We start from the raw sequence: 26721 nt of genomic DNA, 5'->3' as shown, positions 1-26721 counted from the left end.
CCTGATTTGTTTTTTAAAAATTATGGTTAAGACTACTGATCATACTGGTAGACAAGATACATGGACCACTGAAGAGCTTCACTGTGTGCTTGGTTTATTTTTTTACTTTGTTAGAAATGGGAAGGCCCTTTTCTAGAAAGGGGGTGCATATGCCTCATCTTGCTTTTGCAATATAAAAATAGCACCAGTCTTATGAGTAAGTGTCATTTTTGTCAAATGAGGAATAGAAGGTCATAATTTTGTAACATCCTTTTGTCTTAACGAATAATACTCTTGCCCAAGACAGTCTTGCAGCTTCTGTCATTGTAGACTGTAGTTCGTATACCTGTTGCTGATGCTGTTGAAGTTGTGGGTAAACACAAATTATTCTATTGATTTTAGTCTGACATCTCTGATGACATTTTGTCTGTAGTGTATCAAGCTGTTAACAGAGTGAGCTTCTTGGTAGCTCTCTTCATGCTGTATTGTTGACTTGAAAACAATACAATAGTCTGTTTTTCAGCAACTATGCACTTGTTTTCATCTTATGTTTGCAACAGAGATGGAAAAATTGATTTGCGAGAATGAGCTTCATTCTAGGTCTGCAGGGGTGTGTAATGAAACGGTAATATGTGATGCTTGGCCTGTGATGGGGCGGGGTTTTAAAGAGAACTGTGTAAGAAGATAAGTTTCTCTTTTACTGCAAAATGTTTTAGAACATCATTTTAGTGTGTAAAACTTGTTCTTTGTTGCAAAGGCTTCCTTAAATTCTGTAGCAGTAAATGCAGAATAAACACCTTCCTGAATAATGTCACATCCAAAGCATGTTAAGGAATTTGGCTGGGGAATCTGTGAGCTGACAGTATTCAAGTCCCATCCTACCTAGCCTGGCCATCCAATTGAATAACAACAATAAACTTGAAGAAAAAAATGTGTATTTGGCTTTCATTTGCAGGCTCCCGGAGCCTTTTCTGCTTATGAGTGATGACTTTTGAACTGTAGGTAGCATGCTAACTTTTTACTAGTTTAGGACCTTTTTAAAGTGTTAAAGGATAGGTAATTTTTTGGCAGCTCAAAGAAGAGCATATAAGAGGAAAACTTCACTTCTTCCTTGTTCCTTCTACCAAAAATAGAAATATGAGTCACTTGAGTGCTGAAGCCTAGTAGTGTAGGTGTCTGCATATATTGTCACAATAACCTAATTTCTTAGTAATTTAAGACTAGCCAATCCCGTAGTGATGGGGAGATGGGAGAAATGATCTAATAAGCTTCTCCAAGTCTTAACTTCCGTGACTGACAAGTGATAAAGCTAGCATCTGCAGTTTTTTCTGAAATGTGCTTCCCTTACTGTTTTGAGTGATACTGTATTTTTATATTGGGTGCCTTTGCCACTTTCTGTTTTTAAACTCAAAAATAAAGAAACAGTGTAACCCTTCCCAAAATGGAAGGCCCATATTGTAGGGTGTTTTCAGTTGTTTTAAAACAGAATACTCTGACTTCAGGTTCTTAATTTCAAGCTGGTGTACTCCTGATTTCAGGGACTTTTCTAATGCTTTCAGAAGGACACTAAAGTGCTTTACAGAAATGAATTGACAAAACATCACAATAAATTACCATACCAGAAAGTATACGGGTAAATTGCTTACAAGTTTCTTTTTTGTCACTGTTGTAGTCTAAAGCTAGTTTGAAAACTTGTTTTGGTGTTGAAACACTTGGCTTATTCATTTGATCTCTGTTAGTGGACTGAAATGCTTAGCTATAGGACCCCATGAATGTTAGTAGGATTCTGTACTCTCTCTTATGGCTTTAGAAAAAATTTGCTGTGGCAAGGAAAACTAACGTGCTAGGAACTGTGCCTGACGTAGTCGCTTCCCTAGACTTCACTGTTTCAATTTCTGGATCTTAGGCCCTAAAGCCCGCAGATTCCTTTTTGTCAGCATGCCCCTTTCAGCTTGTGATATCTTCTAGGCAGTCATAAATTTAACCCTTCCTTTTTCTTTGGTTTTAGAAAAACAAACAAAACTCACTGTGGCCTCACGGGGACTGTTGGCAAATAGTACTTTTACTGTAGGAACAAGCACAACTGCAGGTTAGGGTAATAATTCTGTAATAATTAATCTTTTTTTATTTTTATTTTTTTTAAAGTATCTGAGGTGTCTTCTGTCAGTGGCTCTTTGACAGCATGTCTGTCCCCTAAAATGAGATGTGAACTTCCTGTGGAAGGAAGCATACCTATTATTGCAGCAATTCCCTCTTTTGGCAGCCCCTCTCCAGCTCTCTCATACATAAGAGCTTACAGGCTGTAGCTGTAGCTGTTGAATTTGTGATCCCACTGGTAAACGCTGGGATCAGTTGGATGGGAAACACTGGGCTCCAAAGCTGATCCTGTAACCCAGAATTGAATGAGTAGCAGTAATCTTCCTGTATGGCTGCTTTTTTCTTGTTTGGCTCAGGGGTTGCCATGACTGAGAACTTCGTATCTCTGTCAGTAATGACCGACTGTGTGAGGAATATCACCATTACTAACATTCCATCAGTTCTGGTGTATTGTCTCCAGTTTAAAAATGTAGATATTCCCAAGACATTAAAAGCTGCCCACATCTTAGTCACGAGGTTAGTCCTGCAGAAAAGCTGTAGTGGTGCTACATGAAATGTAATGTCTGCATTTTAAGGCATTAAGAATGTTCTGTTTGGGTTTGTTAAAAGCTGTTGGTGTTAACACAAGTAAAACTTTATGGTGCTCTTTTACTATAGAACAGTTTCAGTATCCCTCTCCTTCGTCTCCCCTGGAAATACAAAATTATGTTGTAAAACTGCTGCTGGAAAAATAATTATATGGATACACACTACAGCTACCAGAAACAGATTAGTTCTCATCCTGTACAGTATTGTTTTATGTAGAGAGAAATGTTGCCATTGTAATTTGCTTTCCAGTTATCCCAGTAAAGTATACTGCGCAAGGTGGCAGCTTATTAGTGTTGTGAATTCAACGCAGCACACTCTTATGTATTTGACTGACAGAGGAAAGTAAAGAATGATGCACTGAGAAGGGAGGAAGTAAATTGAATATAGTTAATTTAAAAGTATCAATTTCAATATCTTTACTAATCTTTCTATAATTATTATATACTTGTTAACCACTCTCTAGGTATGTTTACATATGTAAACAAGAATTTTTTGTGCTTAATTTATTACAGAATCTTGGACAGGCTGAAATTGTGCCTGTGAGTCTTCTGGGTTGGCGGAGTAGGGCTTTTGTGTGTTTTGTTTTCTTCACTATTTAGCTAACCTGTTAGAACAGTCTCGTATATTGGGTCTGTGACTCTGCTGTTAGGAACTATATGTAAAGTAAGAGGGTTAATTTGTTTTCTTTCTACATTGAAGGGTGCAGAGGTGGATCTTGCAGTAATTTTTCCTTTGTATGTGTGAGTTAAGTGAATAGGAACCCTAAAGGATGCTGCCAAACATACATCCCCACACCTCGTAAGATACTGGTCTGTAAAGCAGAGGATGTGTGTAATGCCTTTTTTGGTTGCTGTTGGGTTTTGGTTGACTGGGGGGGAGGGCTGTGTTTGGTTGGTTGGGTTTTTGTTGTTGTGGGTTTTTGGTGGGGTTTTTTTGTTTGTTTTTGTTTTGTTTTTTTTTTAAAAGTGGTCCTACTTGGAATGAAACTCTTGAAGTATTAAAAAGGAATCTCAAATTGGCTGTATTATTTTTCCCAAATTGTGGAGTTTTTAAACTAATACTGTTGTTAAGATTGAGTTTATTATACATTTTCTTATTGTTATGTGAGAACATTGATTTTTTTCTATGTTTATAACAAAAAAAACTCAACAAGATGTCACCAGTTGTATTGTTTCTTCTGACATCTTAACCTGCATCAAGATACGAGCAGTGGAAGACACGTACTGAGTGTTGCTCACTTGCTCTTCAATGAACATGCAGTTTTTTAAATTGACCTTATATTAAGCTAATAGTACGCAAACCACAAAGTTAGTTGCCTGTGTTGTGAGGACCATTGCTGGCTGTTTGTGAACCTTTGGCACCAGGAATACCTGAAACAGTCTCTCGCAGTCTGAGCCCTTTTGCCAGCTTCTGAGCCATCACGCCACAGCAGACCGTCCAGTCTTGTGTGTAGGAAATCATGGGTCACCTGGCTATGAGCAAATCGTTTGGATACCTTATGTTGAGAGTGAAGACTTCCTTCCCTCCTTCCCCCGTGCACCTGTGATTTTGGGGTCTTGAGTGTGGGGAAGGGATGCATTTAGACATAGCTCCTCAATTTTCACTTGGAGGGTTTAAATCTTTGCAGTCATTGCGGTGCGTAAGAATAAAACCAGACTAATTTGAATACCTCTGTTCCAGTACGTTGAATATCTTAACGGGATTTTTGATGTAGTGCATATAAATTGTGTAGCAACTAATCTTCCATCAGCCTGCCTCTAGCGATGGTAGCTGCTTTGAACTGCACACTGGCATTTCTTTATATTAGTAACTACATTCACCCATTAGTCAGTAAAACAGCAGGACAGGACACTGGCAGTTGGATGGGTTCCACTAAAAAGGCACATGCATAATTCTGTATGTAAATGTAACTAAAATAATTTTCCAGAGTATTTTAATCTGGCTTCTAATTATTCCCTGGTTTAGACTTAAGCTATTTGCATGTAATTATTGGCATCTGACTCGGTAGGCTCTCATTAGAGCATTCTTAAAAACTATGTTTGAGAAGGTCTCTTCTGTGGAAACATGAACAATTGATCATACTTCATATAGTCGTAATCACGGTGTAAATCTGGATCTAATAAGAAAGGAGGGGTTTTGCTTAATAATGGCTGTTGGGCCATAAAAGTTAAAATGCAGGTTTCCTTCCCTCTCTAGTGCATGGCATAGGATACAGATGGGTTGGGAATTGCTCTCCTTTCCTTCCATTGTTTTCTTACCTGTCTAAAAAGAATACTGAGAACTTTCCGCTTTCAACAGAGGCCAGCACAGAGGACAACTCTTGTAAATGGTTTTCACTTGCAAACACTAAGGAAGCCTGCAAGTGGTCTTCAGCTTGAATTTAACAATGCAGTTACCGAGTAACGCTCTCTTAACTCTCTGGCTCTTGCTTAGTTCTTGAGTGTATCTCGCAATTACTGTATATGTGTATATATATGTGCTTTTTACTACAGGATGCTTTGCATGTGGAATGGAAAATGGATTCCGAGTTTATAATGCAGATCCACTCAAAGAAAAAGAGAAACAAGGTAAAATGCTTACTTATTATACCATGCTAGTTCTGTGTTGGAAGCTCAGCCTCCTCGTTTTTTTCTGTAAGATTCTTGCTTAGCTTTCACTGTTCCATCACTAGAAGGCTTTGAATAAAGCCTCAAGAAAGGAAGTCCATGGTGGTCCCTAAGGGACTCTCACTTTTGCCACTGCCTGGTCAGATGTTTATATGCTGTTCATTTGCATAAAGCTGGCTGATGATGAATGTGTCTCACCTTCTTGCAGAGGCTGAATTGTGTTACCTGTTGCTAATGTTTGTAGTCCTGAACAGGAGGCAAGTTGCCTGGTTATTCACAAGTGGGAGAAGAGTTGCTTGCTGCAGCATTATTACGTACCAACAAGAGAAGTTGTTCTGTTCTTGTGCAGTAATCTGGACGATCTAGTACAGCAATAAAACTACTGCCTTTTTACTGGACGTAACATTTCTCGTACTTGCTTAGAGTATAGCTTGCAAGAGCACTGTGAGCTCAGACCTCTAATACTTTAAATTTTATATTCTCTGTATGCTTAAAAAGTTTGGGAAGATCTTAAGGCAGTAAACCTAGTATCATGTCTTAACAGAAATTACTAGACGAACTATATTAACAGGTAGTGGGGCTTTTTATCAGAAAACAAACATAACTGAGTCAAAATAAGGGAAAATGAAGCCTGGCCATGTGATTCTAACCCTAAATATAGGAAGAAAGCTGCCATGCTAACAGGTTTCCCAGCACTTCCAGCCTGTGGTGATAGAAAGGATTTAATAAGAGGAAAAATGTATTTAAAATAGCAATTCCTATGAAACAGGCATGCTTTCATTTTCTAGTGCTGTAAGAGTTCAGTCACTGTTCATGTGGCCAAAGCTGACAAACTGTTTTCTGTTCTTAAGACTAAATTCTTCCATAAGCAACATGTCTTGGGACTATCATCTGTGATTGATAGTGTGCTAAAAGGATGAGAATTCAGGTTGAAGTCCTGTTGAGTTCCTTGTCAAAACTTTCCCCGCCAATAGCTCAGGACATACTTCCAGGGCTCCTATAGTGAAATGTTTCTTAAGAGTCACATTGCCTTTCCCGTGTGGATTCTGAGAGGTCAGACTGTACTGGCTGCATAGGTACACAGAGAAATCTTGGTCATCTTTCATGTATATTTAAACCTACCTATTCAAACCTACCCGAGACAGACAAGCTCCAACTGGGACTACTTGATTGATTTCTGTAACCAAGTCTTAACTGTTACACCCTGGCTTGTCTTTCTTATATCCAGGAGTTCCATGAAGTTCCCCACCCAAGCATCGCCTGTCAGAACTTAAAGTGTCTGTTCGAACATAGATTCAGAACACATTGCGCATTCTTAAATTGTTTCGGGTTATAATTCGTAAATATTTTAAGACTTTTTGTCGCGGTGATAATACCTCTTCATAACAAAATGTGCTGTCACATTTTAAACGCTTTAATGGAGTTAAGAGGAGGATCAGGTGCAGAAGAGGGTAGTGTCCAAATACAACTATTTTTAGGAAGGAAGTACAGCAGTCAAAAGCGTTGTTGCAGAAACCACAAGGACTTGTATGAAATCCAAGGCTTTACTGGTCCAGTGCGAGTATCTTTTCAGCATTGTGTAGTCAAGTCCCAACATAGATTCCTCATCCAGATGTACTGCAGCACTTCTTAATGTCTAACTGAATCTCACTTGTCCTATCCTTCATGCATATGTCTGCATCTTTCCATTGTAGTGCTTCCTCCCAGCTCCTCAGACATTTTTGCTGTTTTCTCCCATCCCTATTTCTGACAGTAGGTCTCTCTCGAGTCCTTGTGAAATTTCAACTTTTCCTCTAGCTTTGAAATGGTTTACTAGTTTCATCCACCTTTCCTGCTGCAGCCTGCCAGTGTGTGGAGTTTTTGGACAGTCTTTTAAAGCAGAAGTTTGTTTTTAAATCTGCTCATCTACCTTGAAGGCCATAGTCATGGCCTCTCCTCCTGACAGTTCAGTTCTCTCTCCCCAGTGGAATGCCAAGCAGCCCTCTAAGCTATGTAAACAAAGCCAAGCCTCTGCTCAAATATCATCAAATAGAAAAATTCTTTTATTATAAAATCCCCTGGTTGGTATTTTGTTCCTCCACTTGCACCATAAGCATGGCATCTTATTCTACTTCCTCTGCAGCTGAGATTCTTAAAAAGAAAAAAACCTTTTTCCTTGCACTATAAATGAGAAGCTGTCTGCACCAGCTGATCTGTTTTGCTTTCACTGTTTTCCTGCATCGAGTGGAGGCCTGCTGCAGCTGGACCATACTTCTCACCTGTTCTAGCAGCTATGGGTATGCTCCAGAGAACAAGCATTGGAGTTTCTAGTTCAGTTACATAGGTGTGCATTTTGCCTTCTTTCCTCAAATTCACCAAGTCTCTAAAGACAAATCCCCTTGCAAATAAAAAGGCTCATGACTAATGAATAGTTTTGGTATTTTTCTAAATGCGTGGCATTAGCATAATAGAGCAACACCAGATTTGCAATGTGTGTGTGTGAGGGGAATGAATTTGAGCTAACTGGACAGTCTTTCTAAACATATTTACAAACCCACTGTATAATAGAAATGGTCAAGCTGCCATGGTGATATTGCTTGGTCTCCTCTCATGCAGTGTGTTTAAAACCTTGCTGTGTTTTTTCTATAAATGAAAATGAGGCCTGTCCCAACTGCATGACAACAGTGGTGATCTTCATTGCTATGAAAAATAAAGCAACTTTGCTGAGAACCCTAATTTTAAACAAGCACTCACACACACAAAAAAAACCCCAAAACAAAACCCCCTCATTCTTTTAGTCAGGATTTCTTGTCTTATCACCCCCACTCTTAGAGGATTCTCTGTTTTTTAAGGTCAGCCAGGGTAGGAAAATACTATTCCTCTCAGGTGCCTGAGAGAAGTGCTAGATAATGCAAGCTTTTCTTGTAACAGTGGTAAGAAATCAGATGGCATTTTAACAGGTTCTGACATTTTAAATAAAATACATTTGTCTTTCAGAATTTCTAGAAGGCGGTGTTGGCCATGTCGAAATGCTGTTTCGTTGCAACTATTTAGCACTAGTAGGTGGAGGAAAAAAGCCAAAGTATCCACCTAACAAAGGTGAGTCTCAAGGAATAGATCTTGTCATGTGTGAAACCGCCCAAAGAACTCCCAAACCAAACGCCTTGAGCTGGGGTCTGCTATTCTGAAGGCTGGATGGAGGGGATGTTGCAGCAGGTGTTAAGGAACTGTGGTGAATTATGTTGCATCACCGCTGTTGCAGTGTTAACAGGCAGTTACCTGCAGTGACCAGTCTCTGAGACCTGGTGACAAAGTCTGTACTTCACACAGTTAACTTTGCAAAGAGATTCTATGGCTCAGCAACCTGAGGGGGAAAAGGTCCCTGGCTGGCAAGCTTTGTGGGAAAATATGCTACTTTTTTTGACTCTGCTGCCTTATTTCTTTGATAACCCTCAGAGCAAAACAAAAAAGCTGACTGTCTTTAGAAAAATGTGGTTTTATTGTCAGCTTTTGGTTGTTAGAGTTTACCAGCTCCTACCTGCACGAGTCATAGCATGAAAGACTGGGTTGATATGTAGCAGCTAAATACCTTCTGGTGAGCAGGATGCCAGTCTGTAAGTGCTTAGGTATTGGACGCACCTCTTGATTAGCCTTCTCAGAAACTAGGAGTTGTTATAAGGGAGATGATGTGCATCTTCAGATATGCCTTGATGCTCTAATGCAACCTCTGCACTGTTCCAGTAATGATCTGGGATGACCTGAAGAAGAAGACTGTCATTGAGATAGAGTTTTCTACAGAAGTCAAAGCAGTTAAGCTGCGAAGAGATAGGTAGGTACAACAAACATGTTCCAAACACGCAGCTTGGCTTTGTACGCTGTTCTTATTCATTTGCAGCTGTTCATAGAAAGAAAAAGATGCTGCTTTAACCCCAGCAATTAAAAGTGAAACAGGCTTCTGGGGGCAAGCACTAGGTGTTAACAGATCACAGCTCAAGTATACTGGTATCTGAAACCTTGGTGAAAAGCCTCTAAGACTTTCTGGCCCTCCCATGCAGGGAAATGTTCTCATGTGGCTACTGCTGACTGTTTTTCTAGGTATGGAGGAGTGTGAAGGGAATTCAGGCAGATCTCTAGAGCAAGAGCGTGTATTAACAGCTGGAGTCTGTGTTATGTGTGGGCGGAGGGGTTCTGCTGTCACAGCTTGGGATAAAAGCGCTTTACAGGCTCGTTGCATGTTTTTTTGCAAGACTGCCTGTTGGAGGTGGGGGTAAGAATATAGCCATTAAATCAGTTGAAAACCTTTGCAGATTTGAATTAATATCTGTCTCCCTGTTCTACCCACCCCAAGTCATAGGAACTTCTTGTCTGTTTCAGAATTGTGGTAGTCTTGGACTCGATGATTAAAGTTTTCACATTCACACACAATCCCCACCAGTTGCACGTCTTTGAAACCTGCTACAACCCTAAAGGTTAGTTGTATACATGGCTTGGGGAATGGAAACAAGTTTATTCTGTTCTTGATGTGCTATTTATCTTTAGCTGCCTGAATCAGTTACTTAGTAAGTCATTAACCAGTTTACTTATTGCACTATAGTCAAGCCTTTTGGAGATGCTTTTGTGTTTATAAAATAGTTATTAAAATTTATTAATACTTGGCACAGAACAGCTTTTTCATGTATTCATGTTATAGATTTGATTTCTCTAAGAGCTATATGATTTCTTCTGTAAAGAACCTGTGAACTTGATGTATTTTGTGCTGAAAGCTTAATTATAAACACAAACGCTGTTCAAAGTGCAGCATTTCTCTCTTGTAATAGAGCTAAGCTGTCTAGTGAACCATTCCCAACGGTGTCAAAAGAGCCTAATTAGCGAACTGATGTTGTTCTTTTTAAATAGCAAGGTATGGCTTTGTCTTTTGTTAGAGCGAGCAGAAGGTATCCTGAACCAAGCTGAGCAGTAGTGCCACAGGCTAAGTATTGTGTAGTGTGGTGATGCCAGCTCTAGGCTCCAGGTGGGCATAGGGGAGATGGGGCTTGTGTTTGACCTAAGGAAACATTTTGTTGTAGTAGGTATTATTGCAAAAGGGAGGTACTGTCTGGAAGGAGAGCCCCGAGGGTAAAGAGAGGAGCATGCTCCCCCATCAGCTGCACACCTAAGACTAGGTGTGTAAGGGAAGGTGTAAGACTGGAGGGATGTAATGGTAACTGTGTGACTATCTGCCTCCAGGCACAACTGCACCCTGCGAGGAAGATGGTCAGGGTCCCAAAGTGCACGGCCTGCACGGGGCGGGGGATTGAGGAGTTGGGCCTCTTTACTCATGCCAAAAGGAGACTGTGAAGGGCTGTCTGCCACTGGTGGCTTACAGCTACCTGAAGGACAGTTACAGAAATGATGGATGCAAACTCTTCTTGATAGTGCCAGACAGTAGAACAAGGGGTGGTGGGAGGATCAGCTTCGTTGTCAGGAAGATGTTTTCTCCACCAGGGGGTTACTTAGGCTTGGAGTCCCCATCTTCAGAGGTTGTCAAGCCTGCTAGTAGTGAACAGGGAATTGCTGGCTGCACTCAGGGACAGCACAGCCTAGGAGCAGATTGGGCCTGCTGACTGACTTCCAGGCTGGTGGGTGTAAGGTGGAAGATGCAGTAGATGTTGTTTCTTGTAATACTCACCCACTGCTTGGCTAGCTGTGGGCTGAGTTTGCAGGAATTTACTTGGTATCAGCAGAACACCTGGCAGAGATGTGTTTTACCTTAAATGGTCTGTAAAAAATTTATGAAGAAAAAAAGCACAAGTGGCATAAGAACCAAGTTCAAACATTAATACTAATTGTTTTTACTGACAGAGGAGAAACTAAAATATCACCTATTATAAACTCTTACACTTTTCGAGCTGCTAAGGAGACTTTTTTATTTTTTTTTAAATAGCTTTGCTGTAACAGACTGATGGAGCTGATCTCCGAAAACATCCAGATTTTGGATAACCACAACTAGATTACTTTGAAATAAAGTGATGAGAGCAAGTTAAAATAATGCTACTCCCCTACTTCTCTATGCTCTGCACTTATGGACGGATCATGTTTTGGGATACGGCAATAGCCATTAAAATGAAATTCTGATTTACTACATGTATGTTTGTTTATTCTGAAATTACCAATATTTTAGAAACTTATGTTTGAAAATGTTATTAGGCTATGGAAACTACATGGTTATTCTCTCTCTCCTTTTTTTTGTCTTTTAGGTCTCTGTGTCCTTTGTCCAAATAGTAATAATTCTCTTCTTGCATTTCCTGGAACACATACTGGGCACGTGCAGATAGTGGATCTCGCTAATACAGAAAAGCCTCCTGTAGACATACCAGCTCACGAAGGAGTCTTGAGCTGTATAGCTTTAAACCTGCAGGGAACAAGAATTGCAACAGCATCAGAAAAAGTAAGAATAATCTCCTCCTATCTCTGATTTACTGTGCATTCTAGTGTAGTAACTCCTTCTAAAATAGGAAGTTGCATCCTTTCGTAGGAAAGACATAGAAATAACTAGCTGGAAAATTTGTCATTGAAATATGCACTCTCAGTCTTTCTTTTATCTTTACTGCTCCTTTAGGATACCCAAACAGGAATCCAAATGCTGTGCCTGAGGTAGCGTTTACGTTTTAGCTGACTGTAGCAGTGACTTCAGTGACATTTGAATGAGATCTGGCCCAAGCAGTTCACATTTCATGTGTTCTTCAATAACTGCTACTAATTTAAAAAATGAAGGGGTGGGGGGAGAGCTTATTTGCATTCTTTCACTTTTATTATTTTCTGTTTAAATTCACTTCAAAACCACTGGCTAAAGAAATAGTTGCAAATAGGTCTGTCACACTGGAGAACGTAGTTCTGCTCTGGCTTAACTCCTGTAACAGACCAGGAGGGAAGCGTGCTGCCTCTGCTTTTCTCACGCGCACATTGCAGATGTTTTCATAGAGTGTAAATGTTAAAATGGTTCTTGGAATATTTATCAAATTGTGTGTGGTCATATGTTACATAGGGCTAAAGAACACAATAGACTGACAAAAACCTGAAGTTACTGCAGAGTACAAATACCTTTGGGCTGGGCTGGTGCAGAGAGATGTAGAAAGAATGCAAAGAAGTCATAGACCTGCTCTCTCCATGGGAACGTCAGTGAAGTCCAACACTATGATTGCTTCCAAAGTGTCCAAAGGAATGTAAGGTAGACGTACCCATCTACCTGAGGCAAGTTGAGTACTCGCTACCTTCTTCCACTCAACTAAAACGGACACACAAAATTAATCCAACAAGTCTCTATTTAGAGTAGTTTCTACTGCACAGCCTATATAGCTCAAAAAGCTTAAAAAAAAAAAAAAAAAGAGAAAATGCAGCCATAGTCTCTTACCTAAGCTTAATTACTGTACGTCTTCTAAACACAGCTCTTAAAACTGCCAACTCCATTGCTAAACAGAATAACAATCTGCTGGATTTGTATGAAGACTTTTTTTTTTTTGCATAGAGGAAAAAGTTCAAACAGGACTTTCAAACTGAAATAGGAGTATGGCCAAACTGCCATACTGAGCATACTGTAAGCAAACATCTCAAGCTTGTGTCTTAAATCAAAACTAAGCTGACATTCACCTGAATCTTCCTCTGCTGGGTTCTGTTATTTACTGGTGTGTGACTGAAGAGATGCATTTGTTAACCAGGTGTATAATACAAGTTGTAGGTGACAATGTATACCCCATAATTCATCAGACGAAAGCACTACTGAATTGTTGATGACTTTATTTAGGATACACTGACTTGTTTTGCATCTCTGGTGTCAAGCTTAGTTTACTTGAAATTAAGTACAGTTTTTCAATGCAGTATTCTGTCTGTAACCTGACTCACCTATGGGGGTCTCTTAGATTTGGATCAATACAGATAAGGAGCATGTGATAGGGAACCAATTCTTCTAAATTACTTCAACTGAACTAACTGTAAGGCAAGACCAGCCACAGCCCGATCATACTTATGGGGAAAAAAATTGCACAGTACCAATCAAAACAGGGTGTGGACTATGTGGAGCAAGAAACAAATGATTCACAGAACCTGCGCACAAAAGGCTGTACACAAGTCTACTCTCATGTTTGCAAACTAATGCCAGGGCTGCACTAGTGCTTTAGAATATAACCTGGAAGAAACTTACTTAGTTGCATAGCTAAGTAACAGGATTGTGTACCAAAGCATTCTAACACTGTGGGGATGGCGGAGGGGGGGAATCAGTATTCTACCCAAAAATTAGCATTGAGAGGTTCTCTCAAATCCACCACAATGAAAAACCCAATGATGTATGTAGGGGCATGCTGGTCAGATAGAATTTTAGGATGCGTTCACAGCTGTAAAGAGTCTTCTGTCTTTCCTAATATAATGCTTGATTTCTTTTCAAGGGGACCCTCATAAGAATATTTGATACTTCATCAGGGCATTTAATCCAGGAGCTACGAAGAGGATCACAGGCAGCCAATATATACTGGTATGTTTAATTGCTTCTGCTTTTGTCGTCTTGTGGGTAGTGTTGTGCTGAGGCACCCCAGTAAACGGCACCTGAGTCATCTTCAAAAAGCAAAGGAAAGTTACGCTGCCACGGGTACAAGGCAGGACTCTCCTGGCAGCTCAAGTGCCAGGGCTGCACTGGGCCTGTGCGTCTTCCTCTCTGCTCGGTGCTGGTGAGGAGAGAGCAGTAGCTGGCAGCTGTGTGAAGCCTGGCACAGGCTATAGAGGTTGGGACAAAGACGTACATATTGATAGGCCCACTTCTCTGCATAGAATAAACAGTAGTTGGGAAGATACTTTGACTTCCCACTGAAATAAGGGGAATGCAGCCTAACACTTCCCAGAGGGACTAGGACGAGCACCTGGGGGCGAGTGGAGGTTTATTACAACACAGCGCTGCTCTGCGTGTGAGAGCCCAAGGCAGAAGTTTGACTAATCCTCTGCTGGAAGCATTCTCCCAGGAGTGGGGAAACTTCCATTCTTTTACTGAGCACCACTCTGGGGTAGGAGTGTTGCACGTTTTCTCCAATACCTGCCTACTCCTCAGAGCAGAGATCATGCATTTTCTTCCAGCAGAAGTGGCAGAATGGCCCACCCCCCCTTGTGTCGTGTCAGGGCAGTCTGCTGCATGGCTGGTCTGACAGACCAGGTCCTCTGTTCCAAGCACCTGCACTCACCCCTGCAGGGGCTGTTCATCCTGTCAGCAAAGCAGTGCTGAATCGTAGGAGTCCCAGCAATTTCAGGAGAGGAGCTGTTAACACCTTGTCTGCCAGGGTGACAGCTGCTCTAGGCAACTGCAGCAGCAGCGTCATGTACACCAGAAGCTGTGGGTATGTTCCAGTAGGGATACTGCAACTGTCTGTATTCTCTACAGTATCAACTTCAATCAGGATGCTTCCCTAATCTGCGTATCCAGCGACCATGGCACAGTACATATTTTTGCTGCAGAAGACCCTAAAAGAAATAAGCAGTCAAGGTAGGGTTTGAGCCATTCTGAAGCCTTTGCGGGGGGGGGGGGGGGGGGGGGGGGGGGGGGGGGGGGTGGGGGGCTTGCCCCTTCAAATAGAGTTTAAGCAGTAGCCAATACCTGCACTCCTGGAGGTGGTAAGATACATCTGCTGTGCTTGAGAGAAGCTGCAGATTTAGGACTATATAGCAACTGCCACATTTCTGCTGTCCTTTGTGGAGCCGTAGAATTCCAGCAGAAGGTTAGGGTGGTTTTTAGTGGCTATCTCTTAGCATGAACATACTTTGTGGACACTCCATATAAAGCAATCTCTCCTAAAATCCATTGTTTTGGCAGTTTTTGCAGTCACTTAAAAACATGAAGCCAGAAAGGTAATTGTAGGGTCCACCGTCCCTAGAAGGGGAATCGTACATGTTACCTGATACGTAGTAGAAGAAAAAAGCCAATCAAAAATAGCAGTTAGTGTGACCTGTTCAAACACGCCAGCAGTTCTAAATCAACTCTAGTCAACACCTTACTGAGTTGTTACACTTTTTTTTCCTCTCTCTTTCAGTTTGGCCTCTGCCAGCTTTCTCCCCAAATACTTCAGTTCCAAATGGAGTTTTTCCAAGTTTCAGGTTCCCTCAGGCTCTCCGTGCATTTGTGCCTTTGGAACAGAGCCAAATGCTGTCATAGGTAAGTACTGGAGGCTTCCCCAGGTTCTGTCTGGAGAACCAGGGTTTGAACTACACTGGCTTTGAGCTCACGGGAATGCTCAGCTGAGGTGCTGCATCTCCCTTCAGCTGATAACAGGAGCTCTCGCTGCTCAGCACTGCAAGGGAGTAAGATCAAACAGTGGCCGGGGTGGAAGGAAGCAATCCTGGGTGCAGTGCATGAGGGCTGACTTACCTCGGGTTCCTCCAGAGCAGCCCTCTGTATGTTCCATTGGCTTGAAAGGTCAGTTTAAGCTATAGCTGCAGGAAGAGAAGAGTGCCTCTGGAACAGCTGAACTTAACATGTTTGTTTTTGTTTCAGCAATATGTGCAGATGGCAGCTACTACAAGTTCTTATTCAACCAAAAAGGGGAATGCTCAAGGGATGTCTATGCTCAGTTTCTAGAAATGACGGACGACAAGCTTTGACTGAGTTGAGGGGAATGCATGGGTCAAAGTACTGCCTTGGCTATTCCACATCTTTGGAAGGACAGTATATGAATGTCCAATACTGATCAAGAAGTTTAGCAGACCTCACTGAGAAGCCTGGCCCAACATGATCACAACAAGCTCTGAAGTAGTGGACTACATATGTTTATTCTCATTTCTGCAAGTATTCATCATTAAAATCTCTTTGGGTTACTGTCATCAACTCAAGTTTTCAAGATGTGGCTTTCAACAAGCTTGTGCCTATTGGGTTTCTCTTAATCTAAACTGTGAAATGACTTTAGATTAAACACGAGTGCCTGCCACACAAAAAGATCTGCAGGGGGCTGTACAAATGTACAACTAGCCTTAGAAAAAGGGATGTGAAAACAGAAGATTTTAGGTATTGCTTTACTGCCTCTGAATGGCTGGGAGTGGGGGGAATACTATGGATCATCCTCAAATAAAACTCCACCAGCTTGGCTAGGAGCAGGAGTGCTGCCTTTCCCCCCTCCCCAAGCACATCTTAGAGTAACAGAGGAGAAGAGATGACAAGCACGTAGCCACAGACAACTGTAGCTTGAACCATGCTTGTCCTCTGACCTGGGCTAGGGGGGTGGGCGGTGGTAGTCATGGGGCCACAGACGGCTGTTCCCGCCCACCTGCCCATGTTGGGTAAGTTGAGTGATCAGCACTAACTGTCAAAGGTGCCAAACTGTACATAGTAGCTGAAGGCACATTTAGGCACTGGCTGACCCAACTACCCTCTCCTCGGTGTGTGGAGCAAGCGCCCAGGGCACTCGGGCACCTGGAGCTCCTGTATTTGTAGAGGTGATTCCTTCTGTAACAAAACAGCCATTCCAGGTTTAAAAACCACCCTCGGTACTGGTGTGACAGCTGTACTGACTGCCTCTGAAACTGCTGTGCTTCAACTGGAAGACTGGACAGGCCGCTTACACATCCAGCACAATAAATGAACAAGGTGGCATGAAATAATGGTCTCTGCAATGGCTTTAAACTTGCAAACTTTTTTTTTTTTTTTTTAATTTGAGATGTTGCATACTAAACACTGTTGGCCTAGGGACAGTTAGGTTAGACTAAACCAACTGACTTGTAAACTCTTTCCCCAAATTGTTATATGGCAATTAGTATTTACTGCTGAACTAAGGCACAAGATACTAAACTAGAAACTGAAATAGACACAAGCTCTCCGTTCATAGCACTAAATACCGGGGGGGGGGGGGGGGAAGTCTTGCTCTTCTGAAACTTAATTTCACAGATGCTTCAGATCTGACATGCCAGTTCACTCTAAGATTGTTTAGCTGCAAGCTCTCTAAATTTGACAAGTTTCTTTTAGTGTCACGTAACATACTAAGGACTAACTTCTACGCAGATTTTGATGTCAAGGTTGCATGTTGCTTTTATGTGTATTTAACCACAGAAATTGTTTTGCACACTTATTTGTAATATGTTATTTCTTTTAAATAAAAGTGACTAATTTTGCTGTATTCACTGATGATCAACAGCCAAAGTTCCTTTTGCCATAGGCTTGGGGGAATAAATCTGTAACTGAGTAAACAGTGGTGGCTGTTGAAGGACAGAAGCCAAATCACACTGCCCATGCCATGTAAACAGAGGACGGGAAGCACACAAATTACTGCCTGGGACACTGAGATTGGTATTTACGCCAAACCAAGTCCACCTTCCAGTGCAAACCAGTTCTTGTTCAGTGCTATTCACCACAGCTGCTGTTCTGAACCTTCTTACCTTTTAACAGCTGTATTGGTAGAACAACCAACTGGGAACTGCCACTGCCCTGGAGAAGTAGGCGCACAAGAAAGCATGAGGAACCATTCTCCAACGACGATTTAAATCCTCTCTCTCTGGTGCAGTTGTAAGCTGTTTATGATCTAGTCAGCTGTGCTCACTTTAAATAGCAAGGAGACTACGTTAACTAAAACATTAAGCCTTCTGCACAGTGCTTTGAAGGTTTTATGTACCTTAATCTGCTGAAGCACCATCCCCCTGCCCTCCCATTAAAGCTATCCTCTAGTTGACCAGAGACTATGAACGTATTTCTTGGTTGATTGAAACTCTACCAAACTTGTAAAACTTCCCCTAAACATCTGTTCTAGTGTGACAGCAAGAATTACAATGACAGTAACTGCACACACAGACCATAGTGCTGTACTAATGGTGGAATCCCTTAATACATACCTAAACATATTAAATCTCACATTCCTTCTGCTTGTACTACTTGCAAATCCTTATCTTTAAGTATACAAGCTATTTTACAGGAATCAGAAATTAGGTAAAAGAATGAGTCTTTGCACCTGGTGTTGGCTCCAGGTTGCTCTGCCAGTACTTCATCATATCACTTTTTGCTGTACTGCATTACGTCAGTAAATTTAACCAAAATTTGCATTAAGTGGGACAGAGGATAAACATACCTCTAAAATGAAATGGAATAGCATTTTAGCGAGTTGCTTTTTTGGAAAATAAGTAGTACATTAAGTATCTGATGGACCACATATCCACCGTGTTGATTTATAAATGACACTGCACGGCTGCACCATCCAGGTACACTGTGAAGCTCAGGACTAAGACTGGCAACAGCACGCTTGTCACGTTGCAGTACAAAGCAGTAATACTCACCTGTGTTCTGGGCCTTGCACAGACCCGGTCTGCCTGGGCGGGATGTTAAGGAATCTCCTTCCCCAGACAGGGGCACGCGCTTAAGAGAAAGCAAGTTTTAAAAGACCAGAATAAGCAAACCATCACCCTTTGAACATACCCTGCTCTGCACGAGGCTGCAGAGTAAAAGAGGGGGCAAAGCAAGCTGTCAGAAGTCTACTTTATGTGACAAAAGAGGATTAAATAGAGGATAAAAATGTCAAGTTGTTAGCTGAAGATAAGTATTATAGTCCAGAGGTCCAACAGCATTTATTCCTTTAAGTACAGTTGTCTGAACTCGTAGCTAGAAACACGTGGCTTTGGGAGACAGCCCTGCTTAGCAGAGCGCCCCGCTGACGGAGGGACAGGCCAGTGGTGCAGACTGTTCATCTGCGAGGAAATGGCAGAATTTGCACAGTAAGTCTAAAATACAACTATTCCTGAAAAGCAATGTATTTCCACTGGCATCAGCTATTTAAGTATATGGATTATTAATCTCTTTTGTATTTAAAAATAACCAAACCTCTTCCCTCCCCCTATTTTGCTGTCTCTTTCCACAGTACCTGTGTCACAGTTCAAAATCCTGAAAGGAAAACTAGAAGATTAGCCAGTGCAATAAATTCAACAGTAATTCCAGGTACTTGCCAGCAGGAGCCACAGAATACGAGTATTTCAGAACCTTTAGGTATTCACATTAAAGTAGAAAATAGAAGATTAATCAGTAAAGTTAGAAAATGTGAGACGCAAGCCTTGTTCTTCTGTATGTAGGCCAAAAAGGACTGTGGCAGACACTGCTGACCTAAATACAAAGGCTACAGAACCACATGTGCTTCAGAAAGACAGACCTGTTTTGGAGTCACAAGCTAGTGAATCTACCTCTTTCTTATTAAGCCATTTCAGTGCCCCCATTTTACTGGTTTTTTTTCTTCTTCCCCAAAGGTTGTATTTGTTTAAACAAGCCAATGACTCTGTTTGTTCTGGTCTGTAAGAGATCCTGTGGAATTTCACACAATAGTCCATTCTTTTTGTTAAAGGAATAGGTTATGCTCTTTCAGCTTCAAATATTCCAGCCCTTTACAGTAGTTTCGTACCCGTCCTTTGATTTCTCCCCAACTCTTGGAAGTACTGACATGAAAACCAGACCAAGCATTCTAGTAAGTTCTTCTAATACTTTAGACAAAAGCATCTCCCCAATTCTGATGAGAAACAAAAAGAATGTAACTAATACATAAGAGGATCAGAAACCAAACCAACATTAATGAAAATTATTCCAGAAAGTGCACATCTCATTAAACTTATTTTAAAAAATAACAATGTATCTGTTAGTATGGCAGTCCCTGCTAAATCAATACATTTGTGGCCAACGTCTTTTTAAAGTCAAATCACTGAACTAATGCAAAGCCCTGGCTACGTACCTGAAATCAGCCCCAAAGACTAACACAACTGCTAGAAGAATGAGACTCTTAGATAGAAAAAAAATAATTCAAAGTCTGGCTTGATTAATAGGAAAGAAAACAAGTAGAAGCAGAAGCAGGAGTAAAGCTTGTTTTCATCTGCCAGTCCACAAATAAGATCAAGAAGAACCTGATGGTTAAAAGCAACCCATGCACTTACGAACTTCAGACATTCCCTTAATCAATTAATTTTGTGTCAGACACAACGCAGGATTCCGAGTAAGAATGTTAAACTATATAGTTAAGACACATGTATAGAACCAGGTCAATCAGGTTAGTAGAAAGCAGCACTCAATTTAGTGTAAATGAGAGAGATTTACCTAAAAATATGTATTTTTTATATATCTATATATCTATATCACATACATATACATATAAAATCATAACTGTATAAAATCACATGCTATATAAAATCACAACCTGTATTAATGACTACCAACCACTCAAAATTTACCTTTGGGGGAAATTAAGATAGAAAACATAGATTGTTGAAACTTCCAAGTTCCACTTTTGGATTTAAGTAATTATAAGAAACAACATTTTTAAATGAACCTGTATTTTAATAACCACGCAAGTAAAGGCAAGGTTTTCCTAGTTGCCCCCTATACAGCAATCTGTACTGTGAAGTAGTTTATGAAGCAGAAGTGCTTTTCTGTCTTTTGGGATTAGCATGGTACGGGTATTTACCTAAATGAGCACAACTAAAAACTGGCATAATAAAGACTGCTACCACTGCGGTAGGTAGGTTGCAATGTGGGCAGGGGGGAGGCAGCAGCTCAGAATTGAGACTAACCAGACCAATAAGAAAGAATTAGTCTTTCACACCGTTCCATCCACAGTCCCCTCTCTGGAAGACTCGGTGTTGCTTTGCTGGATCATGTGATACCCTACAGCTGCTGTTACAATGGCCAGCATGAAGGCAGAACTGTTGTGTCCGAAGGCAAGAACATCCCACTACCCAGGAGACCATGCTGCTGCCTTCCCAAACCTGCTGGAACGTGGGGCCACTGCCACATGCAGCTGGATCAAAAACAAAGCTGGCGTAAGGACAGGGAGAGGGATCTCATGCAAGGAGGAGGGAAAACGCTGGCAGTGGAGATATGCACTTCTGTCACTAGAAGCAAACGCACACTTAGCTCTTCTGTATGTTAGAATTCTGAGCCTTTTTCAGAGTCATTTTAAAGATTACACAAAAGCTGACTCTTAACAGGGAGAACACTGAACAGGCAGCCTAGAAGGAGCACAAAAGGAAATAATACCATGCATCATAAAACACAAAGGCTAAGTGGAAAGGTTACATCCATTCCTAAAGAGAGGTCACATCTCTACATCCATGAAATCACCTGAAGAAATTTTCCATTTGCAAAAGAAAGATCAAATTGACTGCGGGAGCCCAGGATGGTCAGCACATAAGACCAACTGAAGAAAGGCCACGAGCATCACCTCAGAAGCAGCAGCATGACAGGAGTCTCACTCAGCCTTTGCTATTAGGCAGTACCCATCACTGTATGAATAGTGGGAAGCACATAAATACATAGACAAACCAGGGAACAATTTTGTTTCAAGAACCCAACGAGTCAATTTAGTGAGGCCTGACACATAAGACAGAGAAGTCTGCATTAGTTAAAAGCACTGGAGATTATCCCGTATGAGCATTCCTCAGCATCACCAAAAGCATGGATAAGCAGATGTTATTTTCATGTAAGACCGTAAGCAGTTTCCTCACATCACACAGCTTTTTCAAAGGGTTTATCCATCTGAACGAAGGTGCATTCTTGTGCCAAATTCCACACGTACCAAAAAGTGTAAAACACCACCATGTTACAGAATCAGAACCCAGACCATGTTCTCATCTCCCCCTCCTCCCAGGAGGACGTCACGTACAGCTTGCCTACCATTAACCGACAGTAAGGATCACCTTGGCTTGTTTGGTCTGATACCGTTACCTGTGGCACTGCCAACATAAGTTGGATTAATCACCCCAAAATATACATAAATATTTCAAACACACTTGTTGAGTAATTTCAACTTAGTTAATTTGCTGAATAAAATTTAATTTTATTTAAAAAAATCTTATACACTATTATTCACCTAGCCCTAGTTGTGAACAGATTCTCACTTCTGAAAATAAACCACATTCTAGTCAATTCATTCAACACCAAATTAAATTACTAGTACTGGATTTTTTTTCTTAAAAAAAGTATGTTAAAACTTTACTTTTTTTATTTTTAAAACCTCTAAAGAAAATGTTGCAATTTTACAGAAATGTTTCTTTTCAGGTTATGCTTTTTTTTAAATGCCTGTTATAAATTCAGCTTGTGTAGAGTTTTTTTTTCATAGTTTTTTAATATGTATTATCTGCAGAGACATCGTAACAGTTCCATTTTGTGGATGAACACAAAACTTGTACAGATTTCTCATATTTGGTCTTTAGGTAAATAGTTCCCAAAAGCTGCCTAAATAAACCACTCCAAACTGTTCAGTCCATCATGAAAATACAGTTTTTCCTTTCGTAGTGGGAAAGGAAATATAAATAATGCATCATTATTACAGAAAATGACAAAAACCAGATTCAAATTAAGCCAACTATCTAGCTTTCACTCACCTTACTGCATGAGGAAATAAGACGTTATGTGAATTAAAGACTGAACAGCAGCCTTACGTTTAAATTTAATTTTGAAATGTAAAGTGGAATCTATTACCACAATTAAAGTGAGAAATTACCAATACATTTTAAAATGTTCAACTGCAGAACACACACTTAAAAAAAAAAAATTATTATAATAATACAGTAGCCACTGTTAGAAAACCACAACAGCTACTCTTAATGGAGACCCCAAAAGGTCAGTGTATGACATCAAAAGTGTTACGGAGAAACTGGTCAGATTAATTTCTACTGATGGGTGCTTAAGCTTAAAAATATCGAATATACCTCTGACAAGATAATTTTACTCTTTTTAAAAGGACTTGTGATAAAGAATTTCATCTTTCTAAATGAAGAACAGTCTGTTATCTTAAACATACACAATATTAAGCGAGACTCTTGTTTTACTTTAGACTGGAAAAATATGCCAGGGACAGTCAAAGTCAACACAAAGTAACAAACAGCAAAAGGTAGCAGAAAGAGAAACAGGTAAGTGCAGCTCTGGTCAAATTCATAGCAGTTCTTTACGTCAGTTAACGGCTCATTTACATTGTAATTTCTAATCAGTTACATGCAAGCCCAAAGAAGCATTTGATCACTACACATGGTAATAAAATTTGATTAAATTTATCAGGCAACTGCTAAAATATGAAAATTTGCAGATGTAATAAAGTAGCTTTATCTGAACTTTAACAGGACAGACAAAAGTAAATCATTCCATTGGTTAAAAAAACCCTACATTCAGTTTTATACCAAACAAAATTTCACATGAAAAGTATTGTGTGATTCCAAAGTTTCCGGAGTAGAAATGGAGTGATTTGAAATGTCAAAGACCCCATTATTTTGCAAAGAAATGAAAATACACCTCAAAAATTTCTAATTCCACATGTGAACAACAAAATACTGCATATCTACCAACAACTGCATCGGGTAGGTCATTATGAAAGGCTAGCTGCCAAGATGTAGGAAATGGCTCCTTGCCTCTGTTCCCTTTAAGGAATATACAATCGTTTTGAAACCAGTTCACACTAAGCGCTTATCATGCTGCCGTTACACTGAGATACTCAGTCCTTAAAATAATCTGATAAAGATTTTTTTAAAGCTGCAGCCCTCCCCAACACTGTATTTCTCAGTGTACACAGTTCGGTAGGGGGCAGGGAGGAGCGGGGGGTCACAGCCTCTGGAACAAGATGTTTTGCAGTTTGACTTTAAATTACCAAGTTTTAAGGCCACCTGTGTTGGTTTTTTTTCAGTGCTGAAAGTTGAAGTCTGATCACAGGGCCCCTTTCCCCACTGCGTGAGAACATGTTCCAACATTTTAGGTGTTATATTTAAGTGTCTCCTTTTGGCACCATGGAGTTTATTTTTTTTTTTAAAAAAAAAAGAAAACTCCCCTAAGTTTCTAGTTCTGGCTGCCTTTATCACTCACTGCCACAGATGGGGTGTCCACGTTAACAGCTATGACTATGCTCTCTCCATCTTCTGTTTTGATACGTTTGAGTTCCTGCTGTTCTGACTGGTCTCCATTCTGGCGCTTTGTTGGAAGAGATGCCGATGCAGATGCATGGGTTGCTAACATATGCAAAGGACTCGCAGCAGCTGTAAAAAGACAATAAAAACTTCAGCACCGTAATCCTTGTCAAAACAGATGATACTGAAAGCAAATCTGCATTTTCATTAAAATGATGAATTCCCTTATTGGTACTATATGGGGTATTAGCAATCCCAGTTGAGATTCAGGTCCAGCTGTTTAATCTTTCTGTACAAACCTGAAGGACATTTTCCCAAATCACTCAACATTCACGCAGATATGGACACAGGTGGGAGAATGGGGAAGTATCTCCATTTTGTCAATGGGGAGCTGAAGACAGACAAAGATTTAATGACTGAAAGCCAATCTACACAGTAATTTGTGACAGAACTGGGAAGCGAATTCCAAATTCCCTTTCAGCAGTTTCTGGCCGTGTCTATGGATCACTGCAGAATGTATTATTTGGCCTGGAAGGAGAGCACCACCATATCATATTCATCTGTGGCCGTAAGTATTTAAGAAAAGCTATGCAATTCACACAGCCCTGAGATGCACACAACTCAAGTAGCAATTCTGCTTTGTCAGATAATGAGGCATTTACCCACAACATAAGGAAAAGGCAGTGCTTTAACAAGTAGTAGCGTTAAGAAATGATGCATTTGATTAGATTCAAGTGCACAACTGAATTAGATCAACAGGAATGTATACAGTTCAAACATCCTATACAAGATTTTAATCTCATTCCATGGAAAAGATAGTACAAGTCACCATTAATGGGCGAGTACAGTCCTTTAAACCTTCTGAGACATCCACAGGTTCCTTCCCTCTACTTGTTCTTAGGAGTCTGTTTCTCAGTATCAACCCTGACTTTATTAGACCAACTATTCAAACATCTTCGCAAATAATGCAAAATACTAATTATATATTTACTTGTTCATTGCATTTCATGAAAAATTATCTAAACATTATCAAACCACATGCTTTTTTACATAGAAGCTCCCTTTCTTCAGCACCACCACTTTGCTGACATTATTACAGCATTCCCTGCTAGTGGAGCTTAAGAATTCCTTACAGACTTCATGTCTATTTGCTAAACTTGTTATATTTGTTGTTAGTAAGCTATCCTAGAGAATACCTGGAATATCACCTCTGCACGTAACCAAACTGTTTTGTACTTAGTATTTACTGGTAGAACAAATACTTCAGAAAATATTTACCTGATGCAAAAAGCTTCACTGCAACTGTAAAATAATTTGTTCTTGTATCTCAACAGTTACTCAGCTTTATTAGAAAAGCTATTCCTCGTACAATTTCTGAAGAGATGCCATAAAGATAGTTACTTCTGAATAAAATGCCTTACTGCAAATCTGTTGTTGCTTAAATAAAAACAAGAAGTTTGCCCCTCATTGTCAAACATGCATTAAGACTATTACTGCATTATTCACTCCGGGGTCTGTTTAGTAGAAAGGGACTTGCTGGCTGCAGCCACAACTGATACATGGAAGTATGAAATACACAAAAGAACAACAAAGTTTGAAATCCACACTTAAAGTCGAAATAAAGAATATCTAGTTACATAATTTTATTCTGCAGTAAGGGACTTGAATTTATTTTGGACTTCACAGCTTTCAGTTAGGCTGACAGGCAGTAAAAAGTGCTGCTAAACTGTTTTGCTGTGAGTAAGATCAGAAAGCACCTTCTTACTACAAATAGAAAATGTTAGAAGAGTAGTTGCTCTGGATTTCTTAGCTTTCAGATTGCACAAATCTTCTTTCTCCAAAGACAAACACACACAAACACAAATGCGTGCTTAATACAGGTGTATGCGTGTGAACACAGACATACGTAGATATGAGTGTGTGAACCCACACATGTTTGTAGACACACAAACAAATCCATATTTCTGTAGGCCTAGTTCCCCCTTTAGATGCTCTGCCTAAGAATTACCTGTTTTCTTGCTGGTTTAGGAGTTACTGTAACAGAGAGACCAGGACCTGAATACACCTCATTTGCTGTTCAAAATGTAAACATCTCATGAGGTATTTAAGCCCAGGAATCTCAAGAGTGAAAATTCCCATCACTGCAAGCACAACCCTATCACACACAGTGAAACAGTGAGAAGCACCACAATTCTACTCCTATGTTCAGCCTCATTTCTTAAATATGCCTAGCATGACCTATAAATGTCAGTGATGGAAAAAGAGTAAAAAGGAAACAAAGCAGATAATTCAATCCATTGGAAAGACTTTAGAGCAGAAATGCATATTTCAATAATATCAATTAATTGATATAAGATAGCCTAAAACTATTTCTGTAAACATATCTTATGACAAAGAAGCTCCTTCAGTATCAGGTAACATATGAAAGTGAAACTGTTAGAACAAGCTGTATGCACCTACAAAGCACAACAAAACTGAACGTTCTGTGAACAAGCGTGAATATATAAAAATTACGAAAAGGTACTGCTATCCACTCAGACTGCTGAGTCTGAGAGGGGAAAGATGATATTCAGACAAGAAGAATCGCAAAATCTTACAGAATTTTTGTCATTTTTAGTACTGG

At 40.3% G+C, this 26721-nt stretch overlaps 2 protein-coding genes across 4 annotated transcripts in view; one reads left to right on the top strand and one right to left on the bottom strand.

The window, feature by feature from the left end:
* On the top strand, positions 1 to 17363 carry WDR45B (WD repeat domain 45B). Of its 3 annotated transcripts, XM_010579417.1 has the most exons (10): positions 1 to 604; positions 5157 to 5231; positions 8247 to 8348; positions 8991 to 9078; positions 9624 to 9718; positions 11486 to 11676; positions 13667 to 13752; positions 14647 to 14748; positions 15293 to 15414; positions 15831 to 17363. In XM_010579417.1, exons 2-10 carry the CDS (start codon positions 5174 to 5176, stop codon positions 15944 to 15946), a joined length of 960 nt encoding a protein of 319 aa, XP_010577719.1. In that variant the 5' UTR covers positions 1 to 604; positions 5157 to 5173; the 3' UTR covers positions 15947 to 17363. The 3 variants fall into 3 exon arrangements, with proteins under 3 accessions (XP_010577719.1, XP_010577718.1, XP_010577720.1); XM_010579416.1 differs by lacking the exon at positions 1 to 604 and having other exon boundaries at positions 3624 to 5231; XM_010579418.1 differs by lacking the exon at positions 1 to 604 and having other exon boundaries at positions 3626 to 5231; positions 15754 to 17363.
* Positions 17364 to 24002: 6639 nt separating this feature from the next.
* FOXK2 (forkhead box K2) overlaps positions 24003 to 26721 on the bottom strand; it is a 46093-nt gene continuing 43374 nt past the window's right edge. Inside the window, exon 9 of the mRNA XM_010579486.1 lies at positions 24003 to 24227. Within this exon, the coding sequence (XP_010577788.1) occupies positions 24031 to 24227 (197 nt within the window). The 3' untranslated portion in view covers positions 24003 to 24030. The remainder of the gene's footprint in view (positions 24228 to 26721) is intronic.

This window comes from Haliaeetus leucocephalus, unplaced genomic scaffold (assembly GCF_000737465.1).
Source record: "Haliaeetus leucocephalus isolate CR32 unplaced genomic scaffold, Haliaeetus_leucocephalus-4.0 Scaffold657, whole genome shotgun sequence".
Lineage (NCBI taxonomy): Eukaryota > Metazoa > Chordata > Aves > Accipitriformes > Accipitridae > Haliaeetus > Haliaeetus leucocephalus.
This window is presented reverse-complemented; position numbering and strand designations above follow the sequence as displayed.